At 59.2% G+C, this 24,038-nt stretch overlaps 5 protein-coding genes across 8 annotated transcripts; 2 read left to right on the top strand and 3 right to left on the bottom strand.

Annotated features, from left to right (window-relative positions):
- Window positions 1-48: 48 nt before the first annotated feature.
- LOC111156182 (claudin 6) lies at window positions 49-714 on the bottom strand. Its single transcript, XM_022516901.1, has one exon. The coding sequence runs from the start codon at window positions 712-714 to the stop codon at window positions 49-51; it is 666 nt and encodes a 221-aa protein (XP_022372609.1).
- A 2,273-nt stretch (window positions 715-2,987) lies between these two features.
- Window positions 2,988-4,986, top strand: LOC111156212 (TNF receptor superfamily member 12A). Its single transcript, XM_022516952.1, is given in 5 exon segments — window positions 2,988-3,082; window positions 3,834-3,938; window positions 4,195-4,241; window positions 4,243-4,330; window positions 4,429-4,986. Coding segments are annotated over 5 exon segments (390 nt in total). The 5' UTR covers window position 2,988; the 3' UTR covers window positions 4,485-4,986.
- A 297-nt stretch (window positions 4,987-5,283) lies between these two features.
- On the bottom strand, window positions 5,284-6,612 carry LOC111156211 (host cell factor C1 regulator 1). Of its 3 annotated transcripts, XM_022516950.1 has the most exons (4): window positions 6,484-6,606; window positions 6,133-6,189; window positions 5,891-6,019; window positions 5,284-5,660 (listed from the first exon to the last, which is right to left on the bottom strand). In XM_022516950.1, exons 1-4 carry the CDS (start codon window positions 6,576-6,578, stop codon window positions 5,525-5,527), a joined length of 417 nt encoding a protein of 138 aa, XP_022372658.1. In that variant the 5' UTR covers window positions 6,579-6,606; the 3' UTR covers window positions 5,284-5,524. The 3 variants fall into 3 exon arrangements, with proteins under 3 accessions (XP_022372658.1, XP_022372659.1, XP_022372657.1); XM_022516951.1 differs by lacking the exon at window positions 6,133-6,189 and having other exon boundaries at window positions 6,484-6,612; XM_022516949.1 differs by lacking the exon at window positions 6,133-6,189 and having other exon boundaries at window positions 5,891-6,082; window positions 6,484-6,583.
- On the top strand, window positions 6,507-9,856 carry LOC111156209 (THO complex 6). Of its 2 annotated transcripts, XM_022516947.1 has the most exons (13): window positions 6,507-7,015; window positions 7,762-7,877; window positions 7,984-8,048; window positions 8,139-8,242; window positions 8,326-8,363; window positions 8,447-8,495; window positions 8,619-8,690; window positions 8,780-8,882; window positions 8,965-9,014; window positions 9,105-9,167; window positions 9,266-9,376; window positions 9,463-9,597; window positions 9,695-9,856. In XM_022516947.1, exons 1-13 carry the CDS (start codon window positions 6,977-6,979, stop codon window positions 9,773-9,775), a joined length of 1,026 nt encoding a protein of 341 aa, XP_022372655.1. In that variant the 5' UTR covers window positions 6,507-6,976; the 3' UTR covers window positions 9,776-9,856. The 2 variants fall into 2 exon arrangements, with proteins under 2 accessions (XP_022372655.1, XP_022372656.1); XM_022516948.1 differs by lacking the exon at window positions 9,463-9,597 and having other exon boundaries at window positions 6,616-7,015.
- Window positions 9,857-10,216: 360 nt separating this feature from the next.
- On the bottom strand, window positions 10,217-16,761 carry LOC111156243 (BICD family like cargo adaptor 2). The gene is made up of 9 exons (XM_022517000.1): window positions 15,637-16,761; window positions 13,140-13,355; window positions 12,885-13,001; window positions 12,662-12,808; window positions 11,643-11,834; window positions 11,390-11,539; window positions 10,819-10,949; window positions 10,458-10,578; window positions 10,217-10,378 (listed from the first exon to the last, which is right to left on the bottom strand). The coding sequence occupies exons 1-9, from the start codon at window positions 15,916-15,918 to the stop codon at window positions 10,217-10,219; spliced, it is 1,518 nt and encodes a 505-aa protein (XP_022372708.1). The 5' UTR covers window positions 15,919-16,761.
- Between the last annotated feature and the right edge of the window lie 7,277 nt (window positions 16,762-24,038).

The raw sequence follows: 24,038 nt of genomic DNA, 5'->3' as shown, positions 1-24,038 counted from the left end.
TCTCCAGCCCAGCAGGTTGCTGAGGGAGCCTCCACTCCCCTACCAGAATTAGACGTAATTCTTAGTGGGGTACTCAGGGGCACCCTGAGAGGTGGCGTGTGCAGCTGATGCTGAGTAGCGGGCCATATAATGGTTTGGGCCCCGGGACCCCCCAGAGGGACAGGTGCAGCACAGCAGCCCCCCGCCCAGCAACAAAAGGCCGGAGGCTGCCCAGCCCAAGTAGAGAGAGGCCCCCAGCTCCCGCTTTTGGGCGTCTGACACCAGGGGGTTGTAGAAGTCTCGGATGATGGCGTGAGCCGTCCAGCATACGGGGATCAGGATCAGGACCCCTGAGATGACAAAGATGATCCCAGAGACTAGCACCAGACGGGCCTTGGAGTCCTTGTCCTCCACGCAGGTGGTACACTTGGCTCCCGCGAGGTAGACCAGCAGCCCGAGCAGAGCCACAAGGAGGGCGACGACGCAGAGGGCGCGGGCGGCCTGCAGGTCCTGGGGCAGCGCCAGCAGGGAGTCGTAGACCTTGCACTGCATCTGGCCGGTGCTCTGCACCACGCAGGACATCCACAGCCCCTCCCACACCACCTGGGCCACCACGATGCTGTTGCCGATGAAGGCGGTCACCTTCCACAGCGGCAGGGCACACGACACCAGAGCATTTACCCAGCCAAGCAGTGTCAGGACAATCCCCAGGATTTGCAGACCAGCGGAAGCCATGGCCAAGTTGAGGCTGAGAGGAGCCGCCCTGGGGGACAGAAGCATACTGATATGAAGACAGGCTGGTCCAGATCCTCTGTTACTGATGAGGGCCAACTCTCACGCCACAGGCTGTGGCATCCCACACAGGGCAGTGTTATCAGACAGCAAAGTAGCCAAAAGGGCAGGAATCCCCCCAAAGAGGGCAGTTTCCAGGTGCCCTCCTTGGGGCACACAGATGATGGGTTGGCTCTAGCCAGGAGTTTCAGGCTCAAAACCTGTCAGTTTCAACATCAAGATCGGAGATCCAAGCTTCCTCCCCACCACCCAATAGCAGTGTCCAAACCCCTCACCCCAACCTAGTTCCATACCCCCAGGCGGGTGGTGACCTTTGTTTCTCAGGTGATCTGTCATCCCTGGCCTAGCCAGGCCCTACTTGTCCTGGCCCAGCCTCAGTCAAACTCCAGAGGGGGCCGGAGAAGTGAAGAAAGAAAATTCCACCCTCTTGCCCAAAAGCTCTTCCCAACCGCTCCCCTCTGCCCCCCTGGGTCCTGCTCTTCTGCCCTCCCTTAGGGTCACACTGAGGATACTTCCAAGGCTGGGGACATTTTCTTGTGCCTTCCTGCCCCAAATGCCATCCTCTCAGGATTCAATTCCTCTAAAAGGACCTAAACTCTTGGAGTGTGTCCAGCGAACTGCCCCCCTCACTTGTCTCCTCACGCACCCCACTCTGTTGTGGTTGGCTTCAGGGGTCAGTTCTGCTCGAGGTCCTGTTGCGGTTCTCCGTTGCCCAAAGTTTCCACACAGGATTTGGACCTTAAGTTATCACCGGCCCCAGCCGCGTGGCCAGAGGACAGACTGTGCACTCATTTGCATCCCGCCCATACCTGACGGAGCTAATGACCTCAGAGGAGATCGGACGGGGCGACCCATGCCGTGTTCATCCCAACCCCAGCGTTGGCCCTCCACGCCTCTGGCCCGCTTAGCGCCCGTCCAGGCACCCAGCACCTATCCCCTTCCAAGACCCTACCCCTGTCCTCGACCCCTTCTCTTTCCGCACACTACGTGGTCGGCTTGGTGCAAGGGCGCCCCCTCCTGCTTTCGATCTGAGTGCGGCCCGAAGAAGGGACGGCAACTTGGGAGCGGTGCTGCGGGAAGGGCTTAATGGCGTCGGTATCAGCAGGGTCGGCTCCGGTAGGTGAGGGGGAGGGGGGTCCCGCCCCAGAGAGCAGCGCAGGTGGGGGAGGGGCGCCCGGGTTTCTGTGCCTTTGTCCCGGGGGAGGGGGAGGGGCGTTTAACCCTTCGGTGGCTGCAGAAGAACCTGACCAGCTCCGCGACTTCGGCTCAGACCCCCGCCCAGGGGCGGTGTCCCCCCAGATAAGTCCAGGTTCTCTACACGCACCCCTACCTACACCAACATACCCCCTGCACCCCACTCCTTGAGGAGTCCGCCTTTTCCCCTCCAACGCTGGCACTTCCCCCAGGCTCACCTGCGGAGAAGCCCACAAGGATTCGTAGGAGCCGCAGAATGTGCGCACGGGGGCGGAGGTGGGGGTCTTAAAGAGGCAGTGACGTCACTGGACCACCGCCCCGGGGAGGGGCAGAGACCCCATTCCAGACTGCGGCGCGCGAATCCCAACCTCGTCAGCTGGGGTCGCTCGAGCCTGGGGCCGCTGCTCCGGCGTGTGGCCCGGGGGGTGGGACCTCAGCTGGCTAACGCCGGCCCCCAGTGGGTCAGGGCATAGGGCATGAAGCCCCAGCTTGGCTCTTGACTCCGCGACTTACTAGTCCTGGGACCCTGGGAACTCACCCAAGCTTCCCAAGGTTCAGTTTCACACTCCGAAAAATTGGAGACAACAAGCGCACATTTAACTGTGTAGCTAAGCTCCAGGGTAGAAATTAAAGACATTATTATTATTATTTGTTATGTCGTTATCATTATGCTCCGGGGTCCTTAAGAAAGCTGCAGTTATCTTTGAGATGCGTTGTTCGTGTCTGATTGTCACCCCCAATTTCCTGGACTTCGGCATCCACAGCACAGGGCCAGGTCTGCGTCCCTGCGGGGTCCCCGCCGCAGGCGCACCGAGTTGGTGCTTTTTGAGCTAATGACTGAATTGAGCGGGCCAGGCAGGGCGGGGCGTCCAGGAGCCGGTCGCGGGGCGTCCAGGAGCCGGTCGCGGGGCGGGCCGAGCCGAGGGCACCGCCCCGGAAGGCGGGGGCGGAGGCGGGGCAGCTGCTGTCCGCCCCGGCCCGCGCTCGGCGGGCTCAGACTGCCGCGGCCGCCGGACGCGCACCATGGTTCCCGGGCCGCTGCGTCCGCTGCCGCGGCTCCTCTTGCTGGGGCTCGGGCTGGCGCTGCTGGGCGCGGCGGGCGGGGATCGAGTGCCAGGTACGCCGGGCGCGGGCTGGGCGGGAGGTCGCGGGGGGCCCTGGGGGCCCCCGGCGGGGGTCAGGGGGCCGGCATTGGGGGCCCAGAGAACGGGGCCCAACTGGGGGGGGGGGAAGTAGGCGGACACGGGGATTCGGGGTTAGGTGGTCTCCAGACACCGCACTCCCTGGCCGGGAGAGGTTCATCCCGCTCCGAACTTCATCCACAGTCTCGGCCTCAGTTTCCCCCATTTCAAATGGGGGGACGGCTTCTGTCCTAATAAGTCCAGACTCGGAAGTGGAGGGAAAAAGAAAGTTTGAGGGCGGGATGTCTCGTTCGGTGAGAAGGCACGCCCTTATCCTGTTAAGTACCTGGTCTGTCTGGCCCCATTGACCGAAGAGTCTCGGGGGGGGTGGTATCGAGAACACGGGGGTCAGTACCCCCTATACCATGTGGGGTGCCCCCTTCCATCCGGTGACTTCAGTGCCCAGCTATGCGGGGGGAGGGACTGGGGTCGGGCCGGGTGCCCAGGAGTGAGTCACCCGCCGGCTGCGGGGGGGTGGCGGTGGGGACCTGATACCCCCCCCCAGCGTCCCGCGCTAGGCCCCCTTTCCCTCACGCTGCTGAGCCCCGGCCGGGCCGTGCGGTCACCTGTGAGGAATGCGGGGGGAGGGCGCCGGTGACTCACGTTATTCGAGCCGGCCGACCCTGACCTCAGCCCCCAGAATAGCCGTGCCCCGCCCCAGCCTCTGACCGGCGGCCCCCTCCCCAGGCACCACCCCCTGCTCTCACGGCAGCTCCTGGAGCGCGGACCTCGACAAGTGCATGGACTGCGCGTCTTGCTCGGCGCGACCACACAGCGACTTCTGCCTGGGCTGTGAGTGGGGGGAGGGACCAGGGGCGAATGGACCAGAGTAGAAGAGTTGCGGGGGTCGAGAGGGGCGCAGTGGGCTTCAGATCTGGGGAATTAATCAGGAGTGGGGGTTGGAGGTGGGGTGGGAAGGGATAGGATTAGAACAGGGGCCAAGGTGGAGAAAAGGCGTGGGGCTTTGTCTCAGGTGGGATCTAGGGGGATAGAGGGGGCGGGGCTAGTACCGAGAGGGGCGAGGCCTAACTTGGAATCCCGCCCCCAGGCGCTGCAGCCCCTCCAGCCTCCTTCCCACTGCTGTGGCCCATCTTGGGGGGGTGCTCTGAGCCTAGCCCTCGTGCTGGGACTGCTTTCTGGCTTCTTGGTCTGGAGACGGTGCCGCAGGAGAGAGAAGTTTACTAGTAAGTGAGCCAGCCCCTCCCGTCCCGTCCCCCTCCCCCACGCCCCGTTATTCCTCACCATCTCCCTGTTCCTGACCACCCCTCTTCTTATCTTGCAGCCCCCATTGAGGAGACCGGCGGGGAGGGCTGTCCTGGTGTGGCACTGATCCAGTGACAGTGAGAGCCCTTGCCAGCAGGAGGCCCCACCCACTCATCATTCATTCATTCATTCATTTTGGAGCCAGCCCCCTCACTCCAGACACAGCCAGAGCCACTCTTCCAACAACAGGGGTGTGGAGGGATGGGGGACTGGTGAATCAGCTCTCCGAGGCCTGGGCCCAGGCTTCAGAGGAGCCTTCCAAGGTGTCTGACTGCCCTGTCTCTGGCTCCAGAATAGGAAAGGAGACCCACGCTGGCTCACACCAGACAGCTGACACTAAGGAACCGCAGCATTTGCACAAAGGGTCCCTCCCTCCGCCCCCATGGCCCAAGGGCCCGAGGGCCAGACATCATCAGGCCCCACCCACTCGGACGTTCTGAAATTCCACCATGGGGTCTCTGTCTGGGGGGTTAGGGACCTGTTGCTAACACTAGGGGGCTGGCCCTCTAGGGGGGCTGGCCCTAAGACACTGTCCCCCCTACCCTCAAAGGGGGGGAAATATTTATTTTGGGGAGAGAGTTTGGAAGGGAGGGAAAATTTATTAATAAAAGAATCTTTAACTTTAAATGGTTTGGAGAGTGGCATGATCCCCAGCCCAACTTCCCAGAGCTGGAGGGAGGAGTGAGTCAGCCGCGGGGGCGGGGGGTGAGGCTCTGACTCACACATTCTCAATGCCTGAGCCCAGCCTGCCAGGACCTGGTCAGGCCCTGACCGTTTTTTCCAGGGAAGATTTTGAGAAACCCCAAGCATCCAGTGTCCCAGCCTTCCCACCTTCCTTCCCAAAAGGTCCCAGGGTTCCAGACGGAAGCCTTCATTTGCTCAGCAATCTTTATTCAGTTCTAGGGGGAATGCCTCCCTTTCCATGCTCCTGTCCCTCCGGCCCCTCCCACTCCAGGGCTCTGTGGGATTCAGTGTCCTACTCTGTTGAGGGTCCGTCCTGGGGCCCAGGGGCCTGGTCTGGAGAATATTCAGGACAGCTGGTCCCTCAGTGGGGATGCTGGTCTTCTCTGTTGTGGGGAAGAAGGAAAGTGGGCAGAAACACTGCCCACCAGCACTCAGAGCTCCATTATCTCCCCAGCTTGGGTTGCAGAGTAGTGGGGGGTGGGGGTGTCCCCTAGCCTCAGCAGCCGGAGGGCCTCAGGGATCAGGTTCCCAGGGTAGCGCCACAGAAGCAGCTCAGAGCAGGGGCTCCTGGAAAAGGAAATAACAGCATGGGGCTGAGGCTGGCCTGGAAGAGCCACCTCCCTCCAGGTCCAGGTCCCCAAGAGCTCTTGGGCTGCCAGCACCTTCCAAGGAGCCAAGATGGGAAACAACAGAGGTTGGGTAGAAGCTAAAAATAGCAGGATGAGGCAGGGCCTAGAAAGTGGCTTCAAAGATCGGGTGTGATCCTCCAGAAGGCCAAGACAGCGGATGGTGCCTACCTGAGTGGGGGCAGAGATGGGGGAAAAGCCATGGGGGTGCTGCAGTAAGGGTGGTCATTGTGCAGGCTGAGTCGAGAGAAGTGAGTGGCCATGTTCTCTTCAGAAAGGAACTGTTTTCGCAAGGGCTCCCTGGGGAGAGACAGGAAGACAGGCAGGCTGGGATATTCACATCCGTGGCAGTCTGCTGGGGACCTAAGGTGACAGAGATCTTGTTGGGAGTCCCTCCCTGCCCCCAAACTCACTGCTCCTCCTCCAGGCGCCGCTTGGTGCTCATGGGCACAGCTCCTCGGGGAGGGGAGCTGGGAAGAAAAAAAAGCCAGGTGCACCCCACCCTCTTGGCCCCATCCCCAGGATCGGCTCTCCAGTGCCTGCAGTGTAGCCAGGAAGCCCCCAGACCACCCGTCACAGCTGACACCTAAGTCACCCCATCTCCCAGGTCAGCCAGCAGCCTGCCTCAGAACTCAGCCCAGTCTTAGCTTATGCCCAAACCTTGCCGACTCGCCCCACCGCGTGTCATCTTGCAGACCAGCCATGAGCCCCCAGCCCAAGCTCCTGGGCCTGGGGGCAGGCCCACCCAGTTCCCTCACACACACCTCACGTCCTGGGCTCGGGGCGTCCCCGACGCGGCCCGTGGGTCGCGCTGGGCCCGACCTGGGGGTCCTCGTTCCAGGGGCTGCTGCAGGATCATTTGGGTTCGGGGTCCCACAGGCAGAGGGTGGGATCCAGGCGACGGGGCGGAGCCTCAGAGGGCGTGGTCCAGCGTGAGGGGCGTGGCACTAGGCGCGCGCAGTGGCGAGGTTCTGCGCAGGCGCGGAAGGCGAGCGCCGCGCGGCTAGGTAGCGGGTGAGCTCGGCGAAGTGGGGGAGGGATCTGTCGTAGAGGGACCGCGCTGGGCGCTACTTCGTGTTGGCGATCTTCGCGGCGGTCACCTGGGATCCTGAAGCTCTGGGTAATACTCGGCGGCCGCCTTCGCGCCGGGCCGGCGGTGTTGGGGCTGTCCGGCGCCCCGAAGGGAACCGCTCGCGGGCACGTTCCGACTTGTGAAACTGCGTCGCGCTGAGCGCCCTGGGATTTGTAGTTCTCCACATGGAGCGAGCTGTGCCACACGCTATACCTCTGGGTCAGGTGAGGCGGGCGTGGTGCGCGGTGCCTTCTGGGGTTTGTAGTCCCTGCCCGGCTAGGAAGAGGCAGGCAAGGAGTCATTCCTGAGCACGACTGCCCTGTTTTGTTTGGGACTCGGACTCTGACCCAGGAGCGGCCTTTGACCCAGCAAGACCTTAGGGGCCTAACGTGAAAGTCGGAGGGTAGGGATTAGAAGTCAGTATATTTTATGTATCGGGTTAATGGAGCCACTTTTTTTTTTTATAAAATTTTTTAAAAAGATTCTTTTATTTGGCAAAGAGAGATCACAAGTAGGCAGAGAGGCAGGCAGAGAGAGAGGGAAGCAGGCTCCCCGCTGAGATCCCAGGACCAGGATCCCTGGGCCCTGAGATCATGACCCGAGCGGAAGGCAAAGGCTCAACCCACTGAGCCACCCAGGCACCCCTGGAGCCACTTTTTAAGTGCTTTTTACGAGACAGTTGTGTGCGAAGCTCTAGATACATGAGCTCAGACACCTGTGACAAAGTCTCCCGTGAGCTCCAATTGCCACTTGAGGAGGCCAGGCTGGGCACTTGCTGAAGGTCCTGGTAGACATCACACCTCAACAACCCTTGGGACTCTGGGCACACACCCACTTGGTGGGCCACCTCAAAGGATGGCTGAGCGATCTGGGCCGTGGGAGGCCGGACAGACGGCAGGGGATGCAGGAAGGAGTGTGACTGGCAGGTCCTAGATGTCCCAGGTCGCCTTCATCCAGCTTCCCCCCACAGATGGAAGTGTTTCAGGCCCTGCAGCGGCTCCACATGACCATTTTCTCCCAGAGTGTCTCACCCTGCGGGAAGTTCCTTGCAGCTGGCAACAATTATGGGCAGATAGCCATCTTCAGGTATCCTCATCCCTGCTCCCACCATCCTGTAGCTCTAGCACTTGTAACCCCTGGTACTGGCACCCCCTGCTTCTGACTCTCAGGCTGCCCTCCCCTCTCCCTTCAGCTTGTCTGCTGCTTTGAGCTCTGAGGCCAAAGAAGAAAGTAAGAAGCCCGTGGTCACATTCCAAGGTGGGTACAGCCATTGAGTCTGGCTTAGAGAACCCCCGGGTAGGGGACGGCAGCAGGACAGGGTCACTCAGGTTCTGCATTTCCGTCTAGCCCATGATGGGCCTGTCTACAGCATGGTCTCCACTGATCGACACCTGCTCAGTGCTGGGGATGGGGAGGTGAAGGCCTGGCTTTGGGCAGAGATCCTCAAGAAGGTAAGGAGTGTGGAGCTGGGGGACGGTTGGGGTGCCTGTTCCCAGGGAGCCTCTGACATCATCCAGTGTTTCCTTCCGTGAAGGGCTGTAAGGAGCTATGGCGGCGTCAGCCTCCGTACAGGTAAGCTAGGGCCCTGTGGGCAGAAGGGGCTTGGGGGCAAAGGTACTGCCTCACCAGAGCTGACCTCGCTTTCTCTCTCCCAGGACCAGTCTCGAAGTGCCTGAGATCAATGCTTTGCTTCTCGTCCCCAAGGTCTGAGCCCTTTGTGACTGGGGCTCTACTCTGCCCTGTTCTTGGTCCAGTCTTAAAAGCCTTTCCCCGCTCCCTGTCCTGATTCGACGTTGACTTGCGATTCCACTCTGCCTTCTTCTGTAGGAGAATTCTCTCATCCTGGCGGGGGGAGACTGTCAATTGCATACGATGGACCTTGAGACTGGGGCCTTCACAGTGAGCAGGCCACGGGGCTGGGTGGTCAGGGCTGGATGGGAGTAGGGGCATCCTTCCAGGGTCTCCTCCTGACACTGGCCCTCCTGCAGCGGGCTCTCCGGGGCCACACAGACTATATCCACTGCCTGGCACTGCGGGAGCGGAGCCCCGAGGTGCTGTCGGGTGGTGAGGATGGAGCCGTGCGACTTTGGGGTAAGTTAGTGTCTGGTTGGAGGGAAAGGTGGTGGCGAAGACTGGGGCCAGCAGGGCGCTTCTCACGGTCCTTCCCCCACAGACCTCCGCACAGCCAAGGAAGTCCAGACCATCGAGGTGTATAAGCATGAGGTGAGGGCACGCGCCATGCCCTGTCCTCCCTTCCACCTCCCTGGGCATCACCCATGTCTTCATCTCCTTCTCTTACCCTCTTTCCCCTAGGAGTGCTCGAGACCCCACAATGGGCGTTGGATCGGATGTCTGGCAACTGACTCAGACTGGATGGTGAGCAGGGCAAGGTGCAGAATGGGGTTACCACTGCGGGCCCTGCCAGCTGAGAGCCTGACCTCAAAGTGGCTGGGGACCCCCACCTTTCTGCCCAGGTCTGTGGAGGCGGCCCAGCACTCACCCTCTGGCACCTCCGATCCTCCACGCCCACCACCATTTTCCCCATGCGGGCACCACAGAAACATGTCACCTTCTACCAGGACCTGGTGAGGCCCTCTGTCTTGCTTCTGCCACCTTTTCCTGGTTCCCCTCTCCAGTTCTGACCCCTGACTGCCCTCCCTACCCTCCACAGATTCTGTCTGCTGGCCAGGGCCGCTGTGTCAACCAGTGGCAGCTGAGTGGGGAGCTGAAGGCCCAGGTGCCTGGCTCCTCCCCAGGGCTGCTTAGCCTTAGTCTCAACCAGCAGCCAGCAGCACCTGAGTGCAAGGTGGGTCCTGCAAGGAGCTGCGGCGGTCCTCAGGGCGCGGAAGGGGGTGGGGGGGACACATGTATGGCCGGGCCAGTCACCCCCCTCTTGCTTCCAGGTCCTGACAGCTGCGGGTAACAGCTGCCGGGTGGATGTCTTCACCAATCTGGGCTACCGCGCCTTCTCCCTGTCCTTCTGAGCTCTGTCAACACCTCTTCCGTAGTAGGGATTTGGAGTGCTTTTTTTTTCTTTCTTTTTTAATAAATAAATTTTCAGGCTATTTTTCCGCTTATGTTCTTCCCAAGAATGGAGGCCAAGTTGGGGTAATGATTTTTATATATTACTCTGTTCGACCTTGATACATAAATACCCACCCCCATCTCTGCCCTGGAGCACGCCAGGCGCAAGGTGCTTAGAAAACAGAGACCTATATAGATTTAAAACAACTCTGCCTCACCTGCCCCGCCACCCACCTGGGGTCCCTGGCCCCCAAAGCTGGCCCCTGCTCCCACTGAGCCTTTGCCCAGCTTCCCGGGGCGGGGAGGGCACCAGCCCCCTCTGGAAGACAGGGCCCTGGTGCTACATTGGCCAGAAGAGTTACGTGAACCAGAGGCCACTGGCGGTCCCCTTCGCCCGCCCTTCAGGTCCTTCGGAAGAGATTGCTCAGGAAGCCGCCGGCGGACCCAGGACCCAGGCGCAGCGAGAAGCGCGTTGCGGCGCGATGCGGGGATGATCCGGCCGCACTGAGCTCCTTCTGGCGTTGCGAGCGCAGCTGCTGGGCGATCACCACCTGCATGTCGTCCTGCGCCGGCCGGAGGAGCGGGTCAGCGCGGTTGGCCCCGCCCCTTCCGGTCCCCCGCCCTTCCGGTCCCGCCCCTCACCTGCCAGGCCTCCAGCTCTTGCGTCAACGCCACCTTCTGGCGGATAGTGCGAAGCAGCTCCCGAGAGAGCGAGTCCCTCTCCAGAGAGACGCGGCTGAGCTCCAGGGACAGTTCCAGCGCTCTGCCGGCAAGAGGCGCAAAGAGTGGGTCCGAGGGCGCTCGGGCGTCAGGGAGGGGGCGTGGCGAGACGCCGCTGGACCCCGACGGGAGTGGTGCTGCTGACCCCGAAAGCAAGGTCGGAGGGCTCCTGGTGGGTGTGGGGATAACTATATCACGTGGCGGGGGTTGGGGGGTGGGATTCGAAGGCCCAGGGTGCCTGGGAGTCCCACGGGGGCTGTGGTGCATGGTGGCAGAGGCTCACTTGTTCACAGCTTCGTCCCGATCCGAGAGGGCGCCGCTAAGGGCCTCCTCGGGGTCCTCCTGTGTTCGCAGCTCCTTCTGCCTTCGCAGCTCCTCCCGCAGGGACAGTATCTCTGTCCGCTGCAGCGTGATCTGTAGGCAGGGGAAGGTGAAGAGAAGCAGGTGGGCCCCTGGGTCTCCCAGCAGCCAGGGCTTCAGGTCTCCAGCCCCTCCCTCGCCTGCTCCACAAACTCTCGGGGCAGCTGCAGCCAGTGTGGAGAATAATCTGAGCCTCCGGGCTGGTGCAGGATGGGGTGGGGTAGGGTCGGCGGGGTGGTGTAAGCCTGCAGAAGGGATGCTGAGAGAAGCACTAGGAGGTGGGGCTGGGGGGTGGGGGGGAATGGGGCCCAGGAAGCCCTCCTGGAAGAGGTGGCGTGGCATACAGTCTGGCTCTTGAAGCATAACTACAAGTTTGTTGGGATGAAGATAGATCCATGTAGAGGGGGAATTAGTAGGCAAAGGCTCAGAGGTGTAGATGGGCAAAAGAAACTGGCCTGGAGAGGGGCTCTCCATCTGCTCTCGCACTCCCACACCTCATCCTGCAGCCGGGCCACTTCGGCCTCCTTCTCCTCGAGTATCTCCCCTGGCCTCAGGGATGCTCGCTTCTTGGGAGGCTCCAGGCTTTCCTCTTGGGCTGAAGGCTGGTGGCTGAATGCCTCTTGGATCTCAGGGGACAGAGTGTTCTGTTCGCCAAAGGAATCTGTCAGTGAGGTGTCGGACCTCCTGGGGAAAGGAGGAGGGGCGGAGTCTGCATGGCACGTGGGGGCTAGTGGGCCACGAGCTCACCGGGGCGTCTCTGCGTCCGTCCGCTTTCTGGTCCTGGTCGCCGTCAAGGCTCTGAGCAAGCTCGGACTGCAGTGAGGCTACCGACACGTCGGCGTCCTGAAGGCGCGACTCCTCCTCCAGCTCCGAGACGCGCCTCTGCAGTCTCCGCAGCGCGCTCAATGCCTCCCCGGCCTCGGAGCGCGCGCGTTCCAGCTGCGGAGGGACAGAGGAGGGACAGACAGAAGGGCAGAAGTGTTGTCAGCCAGCCAGGGACGCCCGGCGCCCTCATCCCGCCGCCGACCTACAGGGGGCGCCGGCGCGCCGCCCAGAGCCCGCAGTCCCGCGCGTCGGAGCACCCCAGGGATCCTGCTCCCACCCCCGGATCGCTGGGCGGCCTTGGGCCGCGCAGGTCCCCTCGGCAGATTCCAATTTCCTCCTCTATAAAGCAGGGTGCGGACAGGTGCCCTGGCTTTAAAGTTTCCAGTCCGCCTCCCCCCAGCCCCACCCCATCTGGTCACCTGGCGGGGCCCCCCCCCCCCCCCCGACCGGTCGGCCCGCTAACCCCAGGCCCTCCTCCAGTGTTTATTGATCCTTCTAACCCCGCGCTGTGCTGAGTGCTTCACCCTCCCTTCGGCTCTTCATCATCCCCATCCCATCTCACAGACAAGGAAAGTAAGAAGGGATGTTGGGATCCGGGCTCACGTTATTTCACCACAGAGTGCATGCTCCTGAGAGCTCAAACATCAGGCCATTGCTGCCTCTTGTCATTTCCTTTTGTGCATCTCCACTGCCCCAGACCTGGTCCAAGTCTCCATCATCTCTGGCCTCCCAACTGCTGGGCTCTGATGCCTTCTAAAGGCAGACCACTCCTGCTCAGTCTCCTTCCAAAGCTCCCACGTGCCCCTGGGCTAATGCCCAGGCTCTCTTGGCCCAGCTTCTGGGGCTCCCCATGACCCAGCTATGGCCTCATCTCCCTGGAAGCCCCGAGGCAGTGGCCCCTGCCCTGGTCAGATGCACCCCCCCGCCCCCCCACCGGTCACCTCCAGGCTATGCTCCCGCTTCTCACGCCGCAGTAGCAGCAGCTCCTCGTGGGTGGCCCGCAGCCTGGCCTGGCCCTTCTCCACCTCCTCACGCAGGCCCCGGATCTGGGCCTCCAGGTCCTGCCGGCGGCCCTGCAGCATCTGGTTCTGGGGAGAGACCTCAGGGCTGGAGGGGGGGTACCAGGCCAGCCCCAGATCACCCCCAGCCCCAGCTGGCACTTACCTCCCCCTGTAGACTCTCCAGCCGCGTCCTCAGCTCTGCTCCTGCCAGGACCTGAGCCTGGCACTGCCCCCGAAGGCCATCCACTTCCCTCTGAAGCTCCTGCTCGGTCTGAGAGGCCTGTTGGGGATGAGGGGGAAGGCAGTGGAGCCCCCAGCTGGCCCTGAGCCTTGACCCCAAGCCCCATGCACCCACCCCCACACTGGGACACAGACACCTGCCCTCCCTCTGCCAGGGACACAGGATCGGTTCTCCCACCTGGGCCAGCTGCTGGCTGAGCCGGAGGTTCTGCTCGCTGAGCTCACAGAGGGCCCGTGCCCGCTCACGCCCACTGTCCTGCTGCTCGCAGCGCTGCTCTCCCAGCTGGGCACGCAGGGCCTCCACGTCCCCCTCCAGCTCCACAGCTCTGGCCTCCCATTCAGCACCCCGCACTGCCAGGCCCCGGCGGAGCTCATGGTTCTCCTGCTGCAGCCGCTGTGGGGGCCCGGACAGAGGGTCAGGGACAGAGGGAGGGATAGGGGGAGGGGAGGCTGGAGCAAACACACAGATGGACCCAGAGGGGGTCCAGGGGGGCCTGAGACAGGTGTGGAAGCAAGAGGGAGAAGCAGGCAGAGAGTGAAAACCAGAGCCTTGGAGCGGGGGGGAGAGTGGAGAGAGGTTTCCAGGTCAGGCAGGAGGAGCTGATCTGGGATTGGAGGAGAGTGAGGATCTGTGATGCCCGCTCACCTCCGGCTGCTGTCTGGGCTTCTGCACCCGAGGTCGCAGGCGCCGTTTTTGGCGCCTGAGTCTGGCAGAATTTAAGCCCCGGCCCATGGCCTCACCAGCTAGTGTCCCAGGGGCTGAGGAGGGTCAGCCTCTGCTCAGCTCTTCTCCCCCAGCTCCTCTGGGCCAGCTCTCTCTAATTAACCCTGGCCAGCCCCGCCTGGGCCCCAGGCCTCAGCGTGCCCTCCCCAAAACCTGTCCAACAGGCGGGGGGACGCTCTTGTCACACCCAGCTGTCTGGCTTGGGGAGGCAGGCAAGTCGGGGGGGCCAGCCTCTGGCCCCCACTCTCTATAAACCCTTAAAGCAAGAAGGCAGTGCTAAACGTATGGTGCTCCAGATATTAGCAGGCACTCCGGCCAGGCCCTGTGCTAGCGCCTTCCTGGTGCCATTTCATCCGGCCAACCACGGTTAGAGTTGTCAGTGTACTTATTTTCTATATGAGGAGCCTGGGGGTCAGAGAGGTCAAATGCCTTGCCCAGGGACACACAGTTAAGCAGTGAGGCAGCAATTCCAACCCACGTGCACAAACTCTTAACCAAATATCGTGGGGGCAACACAGCTCTAGGGTTAAATCCCCAGGTTCAGGGTCCAGTTGTCCTTGCTGGTGCCCTGCTGTGCTGCTCTCTGTGATTAGACAAGCTCTTTAATACCCCCCGGGTTCCGGCCCCCTAGCCAGCCCAGCAGTACTTCCTGAGCTCCTCCCGCCGTGGGGTCTGGCTGTCTGCAGCACTGGAGACCACCGGGTTCCTAGCCTCTGGCAGCTTAGAGTCTAGAGACTCAGGCGCATGGACACAGGCTTGAACTTGGTCAAACTTGGTCGTTTCAGAGGGAGTGCGTAAGAGCTGTAAAGAAACCCTGATGAGGAAGAGCGGGGTAGGCTGGGGGGTTCTTTAAAGAGAAAGTGACGTTTGACTTCACACCTAAAGTGCAGGACAGAAGAGGGCTACAGCAAGGAACAGCACGTGCAAAGGTCCCAAGGGAACACGTGGGGGTTACTTGAGAAACTAAAAAGAGGTGCTAGGGGAGGACAGCGGTGTCACCGGCCAAGGCCCTCGAGCAGGGACTTTTGGGCCCTGGTGAAGAGTGTCATTGTGAGATGGGGAGCCGTGAGGGGATTTTAGGCAAGGACAGAAATGATCCAATCTGCAATTCTTGAAGATGCCTCTGGCGGCCCCATAATGGAGCATGGAGAATGGGCTCTGGGGGCAGGAGTGGAAGCTGGGCATGAGTGAGGAGGCAGCTGCGGGGCTGGGGCAGAGGCGATGTTGGCTTCAGCCAGCTTGGAGGCTGCAGAGACCCTGGGAAGCGGGTAGATTCAGAATCTGGTTTAGAGGCAAAATCCCTAGGGCTTGCACATGTGGGAGAAGAGAGGTCATGAGACGCTTGGGCTCTGGTCCTGATATGGGAAGCGGGGATGAGGACCACAGGTGATGGGGTCAAGATGCACCACTTAAATGTTGACATACCCACCAGGTGGCCGGGGGAGGAACTGAGGGACATAAGCTCCCCAGGTCTATCCTGAAGCAATGGTTGGGGCTCTATGGATGCTGGAGTTGGGGTTGTCCAGGGTGTTTAGGGGCCCGATGTGACCCTCAGAATGGCTGTGTGGGCAGAGGGGGGAATTCTATGTCACAGGACTAGGAGAGAATTGGCCAAGATAACACACAGAAAGGGCTTAGCCCAGGGCCAGGCAGGGAAGGGGTGCCCAGTAACTGGGGGCTGGGGTTGTGCCATCCCACTGAGGGGCCAGACCCAAGATTCAGAGAAGGCCGGTGGCTGGCCCAGGGTCCCACAGCCAGGCAGAGGCCTGAACCCAGGTCCTGGCTTGTCCTCAGAGCCCATGTCCTCAACCACTGGAGAATCCCTCCAGGAACACGGGGCCCAATCCTGAACTGCTGTTCCAGGGGCCTCCCCCTGCGCACCTGTCTCCCAACTGCCCTCCGCCAGCTCAGGCTGTCCCCTGTCCCACCCCTGCCCGGGCCGCCAGCTCACTTCCTCGCGCTCAGAGTGCTGGGCGCTCAGTGTCTCCAGCTGCCGCTGTAGCTCCTCATTGCGCTCCAGAAGCATCTTGCCAAGCTCCGCAGCCAACAGCAGGTCCTTCTCCTTCTGCTGCAGCTGGAGGGCCAGGTCCTCCGGCTCCTCAGGCCCGGGTCCCCCTCCCAGGAACGAGTCCCGCCTTTCCAGCACGAAGGGGAAGAAGCCCTCGTTGCCACTGGGGGAGGCACCTCCAGAGAGCAGCCCCGACAGGAAGCCTGGTCCTTGTGGGGAGCTCATGGTGGCTGCAGCCTCTGTGGGCACAGGAGGGTCAGTGGGGACAGGCAGCTGGTTGGGACTTGCCCCCTGCTGGTCAAGATCTGGCCCTGCGGCTAGGGCCTCCTTGGGCTGTGAAGGGTTAATGATCTGTGTCTTGGCCACCCAGCTCCGTTAATGTCCCCGGGGTAAACTGAGGCAGGGAGTACAAGGAAATGAGCTGCTGTTGACAGACATCCTCTGCCCCCAGGTAACTGCCCCAGTGCTCCAGGACCCTGCTGACCGTGCCCCCCACCCCCCACACCTTAGCTGACCTGGCTCCCAGCCCCTCACCAGCAGGGAAGCTCTTTCTAGAAGCCAAGTTCTCAGAGACTCAGGACTCAAGAGGAGCTCAGCCCCTTCCCCTCCCAGAGTACAGGCCTTGGGAATTTAGGCCTGCAGATCCCTTCACTTCTAGAAGCCCAGGACCCCAGCCCCCTTCCCTCCCAGGTATCCTGGTCCTTGTTTTCCTATTTTCTCAAGATCCAGGTGTTTTGGTCCCCATGCCTTGGAGCTCAGGTGCCCAGACCCAGTCCTCCCATTCTGGAGTGTTGGCCCCAGTTTCCCAGGGGCCCCGGGGCAGGCCCGGGGCTGGGCCAGGTAACAAGTTGTACCAGCAGATGGTGGGGCCACTCCAGGTTTCTGTTTACTTCCCGGCCCGCCCCTGGGGACGGGAGCCCAGTGGCGCTCTCCCAGGGCTGCTTAGAGCCCGGCCGATCGGGGGCTCAGAAGGAGACACACCAGATTTCGCTGGCACCCTCCCCACCTCCAGTCCTCTGGGGGGTCCCCCCCCACCCCTTACACACGCGTGCACCCCCCCACACACACCTGTCCCTTCCACCCTAGATGTCTAAGCCCAGCCCCATCCGCAGGACCCAGTTGTCGCGGTTGTTCCGGCCTAGCGGGGTCCCGAAGTCTCCCTGAGGTGGCCCCTGTGGCCCCAACCCCGCTCTGGAGACCCGGGGGCGTCCCTTCTCCTCCCGCCTTCTCGCACCTTCTCGTACCGAGCTGCTGTTTAGCATCTCGATCCAGGCGTCTGAGCCCCCTGCTCCTCGACACACACACACACCCCCACCGGCCCCAGGCATCCGAGGCTCAGCGACCACCTACCTTCCTGCCCTCGCCTCCAGCTTGCGCGCCCCAGGAGCCAGGCTCGACCACCCCACCCCCGGCGCCTTCTCGCGCCGACCCTGTTCTACCTGAAGCTCCAACGGCCCCCGTCCTCAGGCGCCCCCCAGGCTCTCACCCGCAGATGCCGGGCTCCCTCCAACGTCCCCGCGGTCCCTGATCCCCTCTTCCGGAGGCGGTGCCAGGTGCCCGGCCAGCGCAGGTGAGGGGGCGGTGACGCGGGCAGGACTGGGGCGCCCCCTGGCGGCCAGAGTGGCGGGGCGGGGCTGAAGGAAAGTCGCCTCCACCCAGCTCTGGGCACCTGCTCCGTGCCGCTGCCATCGGAAACCATGGGCCCCATTAATTGATCACCTGTTGGGTGCAGATCCCACGCTGCGCACAGACGTCAGCTCCTTTCCCCTCACAACTGCCCTGTGGGGTAGGACATTACTGAGAATGACAACGAGGACAAATATAACATACCAGGCACTCTGCTAAGTAAGCTCTTTTATGAGCACAACTCGTTTACTTTTATGACATCCTAATGAAGCAGGAACTGCTATTGTCCTCATTTTACAGATGAGGAAGCTGAGGCAGAGGGGGACCCTTCACTTGCTTGGGGCTCTCCGTCTCGAGGTGGCCCGAGGCTGGACCCCATGCTCCAGTGCGAGGACAGAGGACTTGGTGTGGAGGCCAGGAGCATTCGGGGTGGGTCCAGCCCAAGGCCGCCTGGGCATGCAGGGTGTTAAGTCTCTCCAGACTCCCAGGGCTTGCCGCCGGGAGGTCCGGGGCCTCCTGGCCTGGTGGGCAAGGACAAAGGGAGGGCTGGAACAGCGGTGTGCTGGAATTTCTATCAACAGAAGGCTTTCTGGCGGAAAAAAGAAAGGCCTAGTTTGTAGACTTGGCAATTTCGGAGGGTTAGTGATCCCTGCTTGGCTGATTTCGAGCTACCTCCGACATTATTGCATGAGAATTTGGGAAGAGATGTGTGCTACTGGGAGCAGCTGGTTCGCAGGCCTCTGGCTGGCTGTCAGGACTTCAGCTGCCTGGGTCTTAGAGAAATAAGGAAGTTGGGAGCTGGACCTCCTGACTTGTGGGAAAAGGGTTCAAGGACTCCTTGGAAGGATGGTTTAGGGACTGGGATTGCTGGATCATGGGAAGGCTAGGACAACGTTTGCCGCCAACCCAGAGTACGGGTGCCAGTTTGCTTTGCAAAGAGGTCTGAGGGTGGCATGGCCTAGTGAGGCCACCATGTCTTCCCACAGCACCTGTGACAACAGCCTGGTGGACTTTGGAGATGCTTCAGTCTCTCCTGGGTGCCACCATCTGACCCCTTCAATGCCTAGCCCCCCCCCCACCCATACTTATCACATGTTCCCTGAGCCCCGCCTTCTGCCAGGCAGAGGGCTGGACTTACCTGGTGATGAAGTGGGCAAGGCCTTCCTCCCAGGAGGTTCGAAGCTCTACCCAGGAGCAGGGAGGGGGCAGAGACCTATAAACCAGAAATGAATTCATAAAGCAATACAGCAAAGGAGGTTGTCTCACAGACTCCAGCATCCATGGCTTCGGGCCAAATTCCAGTTTGGCTGTAATGTTCACTGGATGTCCCTGGGTCATTCAGCTGATGAACCTCTGCAGCCCTCAATTTCCCTGTCTGTACAATGGGGATGATAGCACTTGCTAGCTTCAAGGGTTGTGGGGCTTAAGTAAGGGTCCAGTCCTGCTGGTGGCCCTCAGCAGGGGCAGGGCAAGGCCACAGAAGTGACTCACCACCCATGTTCCAGAGAATCCCACAGCCACCCTCTGAGGTCATACCATTCGAGGACCAGAAACCAGCTCAGGGAGGCTCGGTGATCTGTCTGTGCCTGTAATGGGAGGCCCCCAGCTCGGCTTGCCTGGCACTCAGCCTCAGTCACTCTTTGGACATTTGAATCAGTGCCCTGCTGCCTCTGGACCCAGGAATTCTGGCTTCCAGCTGCTCAGCCCCTTCCCTGCCCCTCAGCTCCCCTCCCCCAGCCTCCCTGCTGATTCCAGGAGGAAAATGGATCCAAGAGGGGCAGAGTGTCCCCAGGAGAGGCCTGGGACAGTGAAGGGAGGGGAAGATAAACCAGCCCTTGGAGAATCAGCCCTCTGACAGGCTCATGCTCACCCTAGGACGCTCTCCCCCACCTTCCCCGCCGCCTGCTGGGCCTCCCGCTGTGCCAGGTCTTGGCTCCAAGGTCTCCTCCCTGGGGAAGACTTCACACACCTCACAGAGCCAGGGGCAGTTGACACTGGCATCCAGAGGCCAGCAGATGCCCCCTGCTGTAGAGGCAACCCCGTGGGAATGGCTCGGGTCCAGACCGAGGGGCCTGCAGGCTTTTATGACACAATCTATGAACAATAAGAAGAATTGTTGGGAGCACTTTAACCCTCCGTATGACACCGCTCACGCCGAACGCGCTGGCCGACAGCTCGCTGTTTCTATTTAACCTGATGTTTCCAAGTTTCTTCCCATCTTAAAGAAAAGCTGCAAAAAATAAAAAAAGTCAGCTTTATGGAAGTAGGTATTTGTTTCCTAAGGCTGCTGTTGTAAATCACCACAACCTGGGTGGTTTAAGCAATGATTTATTGTCTCAGCGTTCCAGAGGCCAAAAGTCCAAAAGCAAAGTAGGAACAGGGTTGGTTCCTTCTAGAGGCTCCGAGGATGAAATCTATTCTGAGCCTCTCACCTAGCTGCTAGAGATCCTGGATGTTTCTTGGCTAGGAAGAACCCCGCTCCAAGCTCTGCCTGCCTCTTTACATGGGCTCCCCTCGGGTCTTCTCTGTGACCCTGGGTCTCAGATCGCTCTCCACTTTCTCTCTCGTTGATGTAGAGCCCATCCTAAATCCAGAATGGTCTCATCGTGAAATCTTTCTTTCTTCGCTTATTTATTTTTTAACATTTTATTTATTTATTTGACAGAGAGAGACACAGCGAGAGGGGGAACACAAGCAGGGAGAGCGGAAGAGGGAGAAGCAGGCTTCCTTCCTGCCGAGCAGGGAGCCCAGTGCGGATCCCAGGACCCTGGGATCATGACCTGAGCCGAAGGCAGATGCTTAACGACTGAGCCACCCAGGCGCCCTGGGAATAGTTTTCATAGAATAAAACTCACCAAGTTTAGTATTTCATTTGATGAGTTTTTAACAAATATCTGGGGTGTAAGTGCTCCCACAATCATGGTAAGCATGATCTATTGTCATTGCTTCATCCCCAGCGTGCCTCAAGCCTCTTTGCAGTCAGTCTCTCTCCTGTAGCTCGACCCTGCGACCACTGATCTGCTTTCCGTCACTATCGTTTTGTCTTTTCCAGAATGCTCTCTAAATGGGATCCTGTCTAGTGGATGGTCTTTTGTGCCTGGCTTCTTTGACTTAGCGTAATGGTTCTGAACTCATCTGTGTTGTGTGTATTGGCGGAATCCATAGTTTCGAAAATTTTCCAACCTCAAGAAAAGTTGCAGGGGGGCGCCTGGGTGGCTCAGTGGGTTAAGCCGCTGCCTTCAGCTCAGGTCATGATCTCAGGGTCCTGGGATCGAGTCCCGCATTGGGCTCTCTGCTTAGCGGGGAGCCTGCTTCCCTCTCTCTCTCTCTGCCTGCCTCTCCGTCTACTTGTGATCTCTCTCTCTGTCAAATAAATAAATAAAATCTTAAAAAAAAAAAAGAAAAGAAAAGTTGCAGGGATAATATAATGCCACACCATCTCTGCGGGCTTGCAGTTGCGAACGTTTTGCCCCATGTGCTTTATCTCTCTCTTACACAGCACATACCTGCACACATTTTGCTAAACCATTGACTACCTCAGCCGGCATTTCCTGAGGACACAGATATTCTATGTAATCAGGGAATATTATCACATGCGACAAACCAAACAATAAAATAAGACACAATAACCTTACCTAATGTAAAACCCGTGTTCTAACGTTCCTGGTAATACCATTTTAGACAATATGAAATCAAGGACCACACACTGCATTTAACTATCATTTCTGTTAGGTCTCCTTTAATCTAAAATAGTCCATTAAGGGTCCTGGGGGCTCAGTCGGGTAAGCACCTGACTCTTTTTTTTTTTAAAGATTTTATTTATTTATTTGTCAGAGAGAGAGCGAGCACAGGCAGACAGAATGGCAGGCAGAGGCAGAGGGAGAAGCAGGCTCCCTGACGAGCAAGGAGCCCGATGTGGGACTCGATCCCAGGACGCTGGGATCATGACCTGAGCCGAAGGCAGCTGCTTAACCAACTGACCCACCCAGGCGTCCCTAAGCACCTGACTCTTGATTTCAGCTCAGGTCACAATCTCAGGATCATGAGTCATGGGTTCGAGGCCCATGTTTGGTGTAGAGCCTAGTTTAAAAAAAAATAATAAATAAAGATAGTCTGCTTGTCTTTTTCTGTGTCTTTCAGAACACTGATTTTTCTTTTTTAAGGACTCCATGGGGTACCTGGTGGCTCAGTCAGTGGAGTGTGTGACTCTTGATCTTGGGGTTGTGAATTTGAGCCCCAACTTGGATACAGAGATTACTTAAAAAGAGAAACATCTAAAAAAAAAAAAACTCCAGGAAGCTGTTTTTCCAAAATGTTTCTGAGATTTATCCCCGAAGATGCATTTGGATACAATTTGGTCATTGCCATATGGTTTTGCATCCAATGTTTATGCCCCAATTTATTTCTCTACTCTTCTGTCAGTGGAGGACTTAGCCTTTTGGCACTTTTTCAGTGTTATAAACAACGTTCTAATGCATGTCGTTGTACACAGACCTCCGTGGACACGTGGGTGGGAGTCTTATGCTGTTATCCATCTAGAAGTGGAATCAACAGGGAGAGGTGTTCCGTCGTTCTCCTATGCGTAATGGCCATCCCACAGCTTAGAAGGCTTCAAACAATGATTTGGTTTCCTGTTCCACAGCGTCGAGGGTGGGCTGGGTGCTTCTTAGGATTCTTGCTGCTGGGCTCTTGCACAATTGCACATGAGTAGTGGCTGCGGCAGGGGTCCTCAGGAGTCTTCTCGGCTCCCACATCCGGCGCCCGGGCTGGACGTCTGGGTCACTGGATCAGCTGGGGCCAGTCGGCGTTTCCCTCTCCATGTGGCCCCTGCCTGTGGCCTGCAGGGATGTCCTCACAGGGTGGTGATGCCAGACATGGCAGCTGCTTCCCCCAGCACAAGGGTCCAAGAGGCCTGGGCGGAAGCTGCTCGGCTTCTCAAGACTCAGCCTTGGGGGTTGAGAACCTCAACCCCAAGGGCCATCGCTTCTGTGGCATTCTGCGGGTCAAGCCACTGGGGCCAACCCAGGCTGGGGGGGGGGGAGGGTAGTGGGGGTAGAATTTGAGTCCGCCTCTCAGTGGGAGGAGTAACAAAGAATTTGCAGCCATCTCTTACCCACCACGGAGGTTATGCTCTTTAGCTCTATTAAATATGGCCAAACTGGTTTGCAGAGTATAGGTATTAATTTACACTCTGTAATAAAGAGTCTGACTCCATTTTTGACGTTTGATGGCTGACAGCCTTAAAGCTACACGCCTCCTTTTCCCCCTGTGCTCCCCGTCTGGGCAAGCTGATTAGAAGGCGCTGGTGCTCTCTCTGTGGCACTGGAGGGAAATTTAAAGCAGGGAAGCCCTGGCCAGTGTGTGGGGGCCTCCACCCAGCCTGCCCCCCATCGCCATGACGAGAGCCCCTCCTTGCTCTCTCAAGCCATCTCAGACCTACTTGGACACTGGCCCTGCTGCCCATAGAAAGCCTCGTTATGTGCGTCATCAGTCTTGTCACAGTGTCTTGGTATGAGCGGCCTCATCAGTCTTCACATCTGAATCCCATTTGGGGTGAAAACTTGACCCCATAGAGGGGCAGCCACGAAACACACTCCTGACAGCAGCACGAGTTTCACCCAGCTCACACCTGTCTACAACTTGACATCACCAGACTTTTAAATTTCTGCCGATCTGGTGGCAAACACGGTGTGAAATAATAGGGAAAAAATGTGAGGGTGTATATCTCTCTATCTCCACTTGCCCCCAAACCCTTGTAAATCAGGGTCCCAGGGACACGAGGTTTTCATTACAGTTGGTGTCACGGAAGTGGGATCTGCCAGAATGGCCCTGACTCACAGAAATGTGGTTTGGGAAGAGAAAGGGCAAAACGGTGGGCAACGAGGAGCCTCTAGTTCCTAGTGGCCACGTGGTCACCCACGGTATGAAGCAGGAGCTGTCCGGCACTCAATCACTCCCGGGAAGGGCTACCCATGGAACATAGGGATGGAGCCAACTTCCTGAGAGCTGGTTCATTGGAGCCGTACAGAAATGCAAACTATTTTGTACGAAAAAGACAAAATATTCAATCCCTTGCTTATCTGTAATAGTTAAAATGCAGTTAAAAGAGAATGCTGGGTCAGACCTCGCTGCTTCGGCCGCTCGCCTAAAAGCCACTCCCCAAGGGAAAAGTGATCCAGTGACAGCAGAAAGGACCTCTGAGACCTCTGCTTGCCAAGGAGGTAGTCAGTGTAGGGGAAGGGCAAAACTGAGAAGCCACTGGAACCAGAGGCCAGGGCGAAGGAGTTGTTTCATTTCATAGATCATTATCATTAGCTTCCGAGGAGCCCTTACTGACTCGATTGGGAGAGTGACTCACGTGGGGCCTGTCTTGGGCTGTGAATGCTGGAAGAACACGTTTGGGTGAGTCAGAACGCACGGCTCCCTATTAAACAATCACAGATGGCTGCACACCATCCAGACCCACGGGAGGGAACAGCCAGCGTAGCAGATGGGATAAAAACCACTGTAAGGTCTGTTTCCCCCAAGCAGGTGGGCTGTCTGTTTCTCTGTATAAATGCCAAGCGGAGCGCCCCAGATGAAGCAGCTTATGTGCTCTGTAGGCCAGCCACGCAGGACTGGCTTCATGACGGACATTCACCCTCTGAATATGCTGGTTTCCCAGGGCATGGTAAAGGCTCTGGTTAAGGGATGCCCTTTTGCACGGGACCCCATATCAC

This window comes from Enhydra lutris, unplaced genomic scaffold (genome assembly GCF_002288905.1).
Source record: "Enhydra lutris kenyoni isolate GAN:26980312 unplaced genomic scaffold, ASM228890v2 scaffoldscaffold45, whole genome shotgun sequence".
NCBI classification, from domain to species: domain Eukaryota; kingdom Metazoa; phylum Chordata; class Mammalia; order Carnivora; family Mustelidae; genus Enhydra; species Enhydra lutris.
The sequence above is the reverse complement of the archived record's forward strand: the minus strand, read 5'-3'. Positions and strand labels throughout refer to the sequence as shown.

Bases quoted from the DNA above. Each gene is read 5' to 3' on its own strand.
- LOC111156182 (XM_022516901.1), bottom strand. From the start codon at position 714: ATGGCTTCCGCTGGTCTGCAAATCCTGGGGATTGTCCTGACACTGCTT.
- LOC111156211 (XM_022516949.1), bottom strand. From the start codon at position 6,578: ATGATCCTGCAGCAGCCCCTGGAACGAGGACCCCCAGGTCGGGCCCAG. The intron at 6,083-6,483 runs GTGTGTGTGAGG...CTGTCACCTTAG, and splicing joins CCCCGAGCCCAGGACGTGAG to GTCCCCAGCAGACTGCCACG. The intron at 5,661-5,890 runs GTAGGCACCATC...TTCCTTTTCCAG, and splicing joins CCATCTCTGCCCCCACTCAG to GAGCCCCTGCTCTGAGCTGC.
- LOC111156209 (XM_022516947.1), top strand. From the start codon at position 6,977: ATGGAGCGAGCTGTGCCACACGCTATACCTCTGGGTCAG. The intron at 8,364-8,446 runs GTAAGCTAGGGC...TCTCTCTCCCAG, and splicing joins CGGCGTCAGCCTCCGTACAG to GACCAGTCTCGAAGTGCCTG. The intron at 9,598-9,694 runs GTGGGTCCTGCA...TCTTGCTTCCAG, and splicing joins CAGCAGCACCTGAGTGCAAG to GTCCTGACAGCTGCGGGTAA.
- LOC111156243 (XM_022517000.1), bottom strand. From the start codon at position 15,918: ATGAGCTCCCCACAAGGACCAGGCTTCCTGTCGGGGCTGCTCTCTGGA. The intron at 13,356-15,636 runs GTGAGCTGGCGG...GGGCCCCCACAG, and splicing joins AGCACTCTGAGCGCGAGGAA to CGGCTGCAGCAGGAGAACCA. The intron at 13,002-13,139 runs GTGGGAGAACCG...CATCCCCAACAG, and splicing joins TCAGCCAGCAGCTGGCCCAG to GCCTCTCAGACCGAGCAGGA.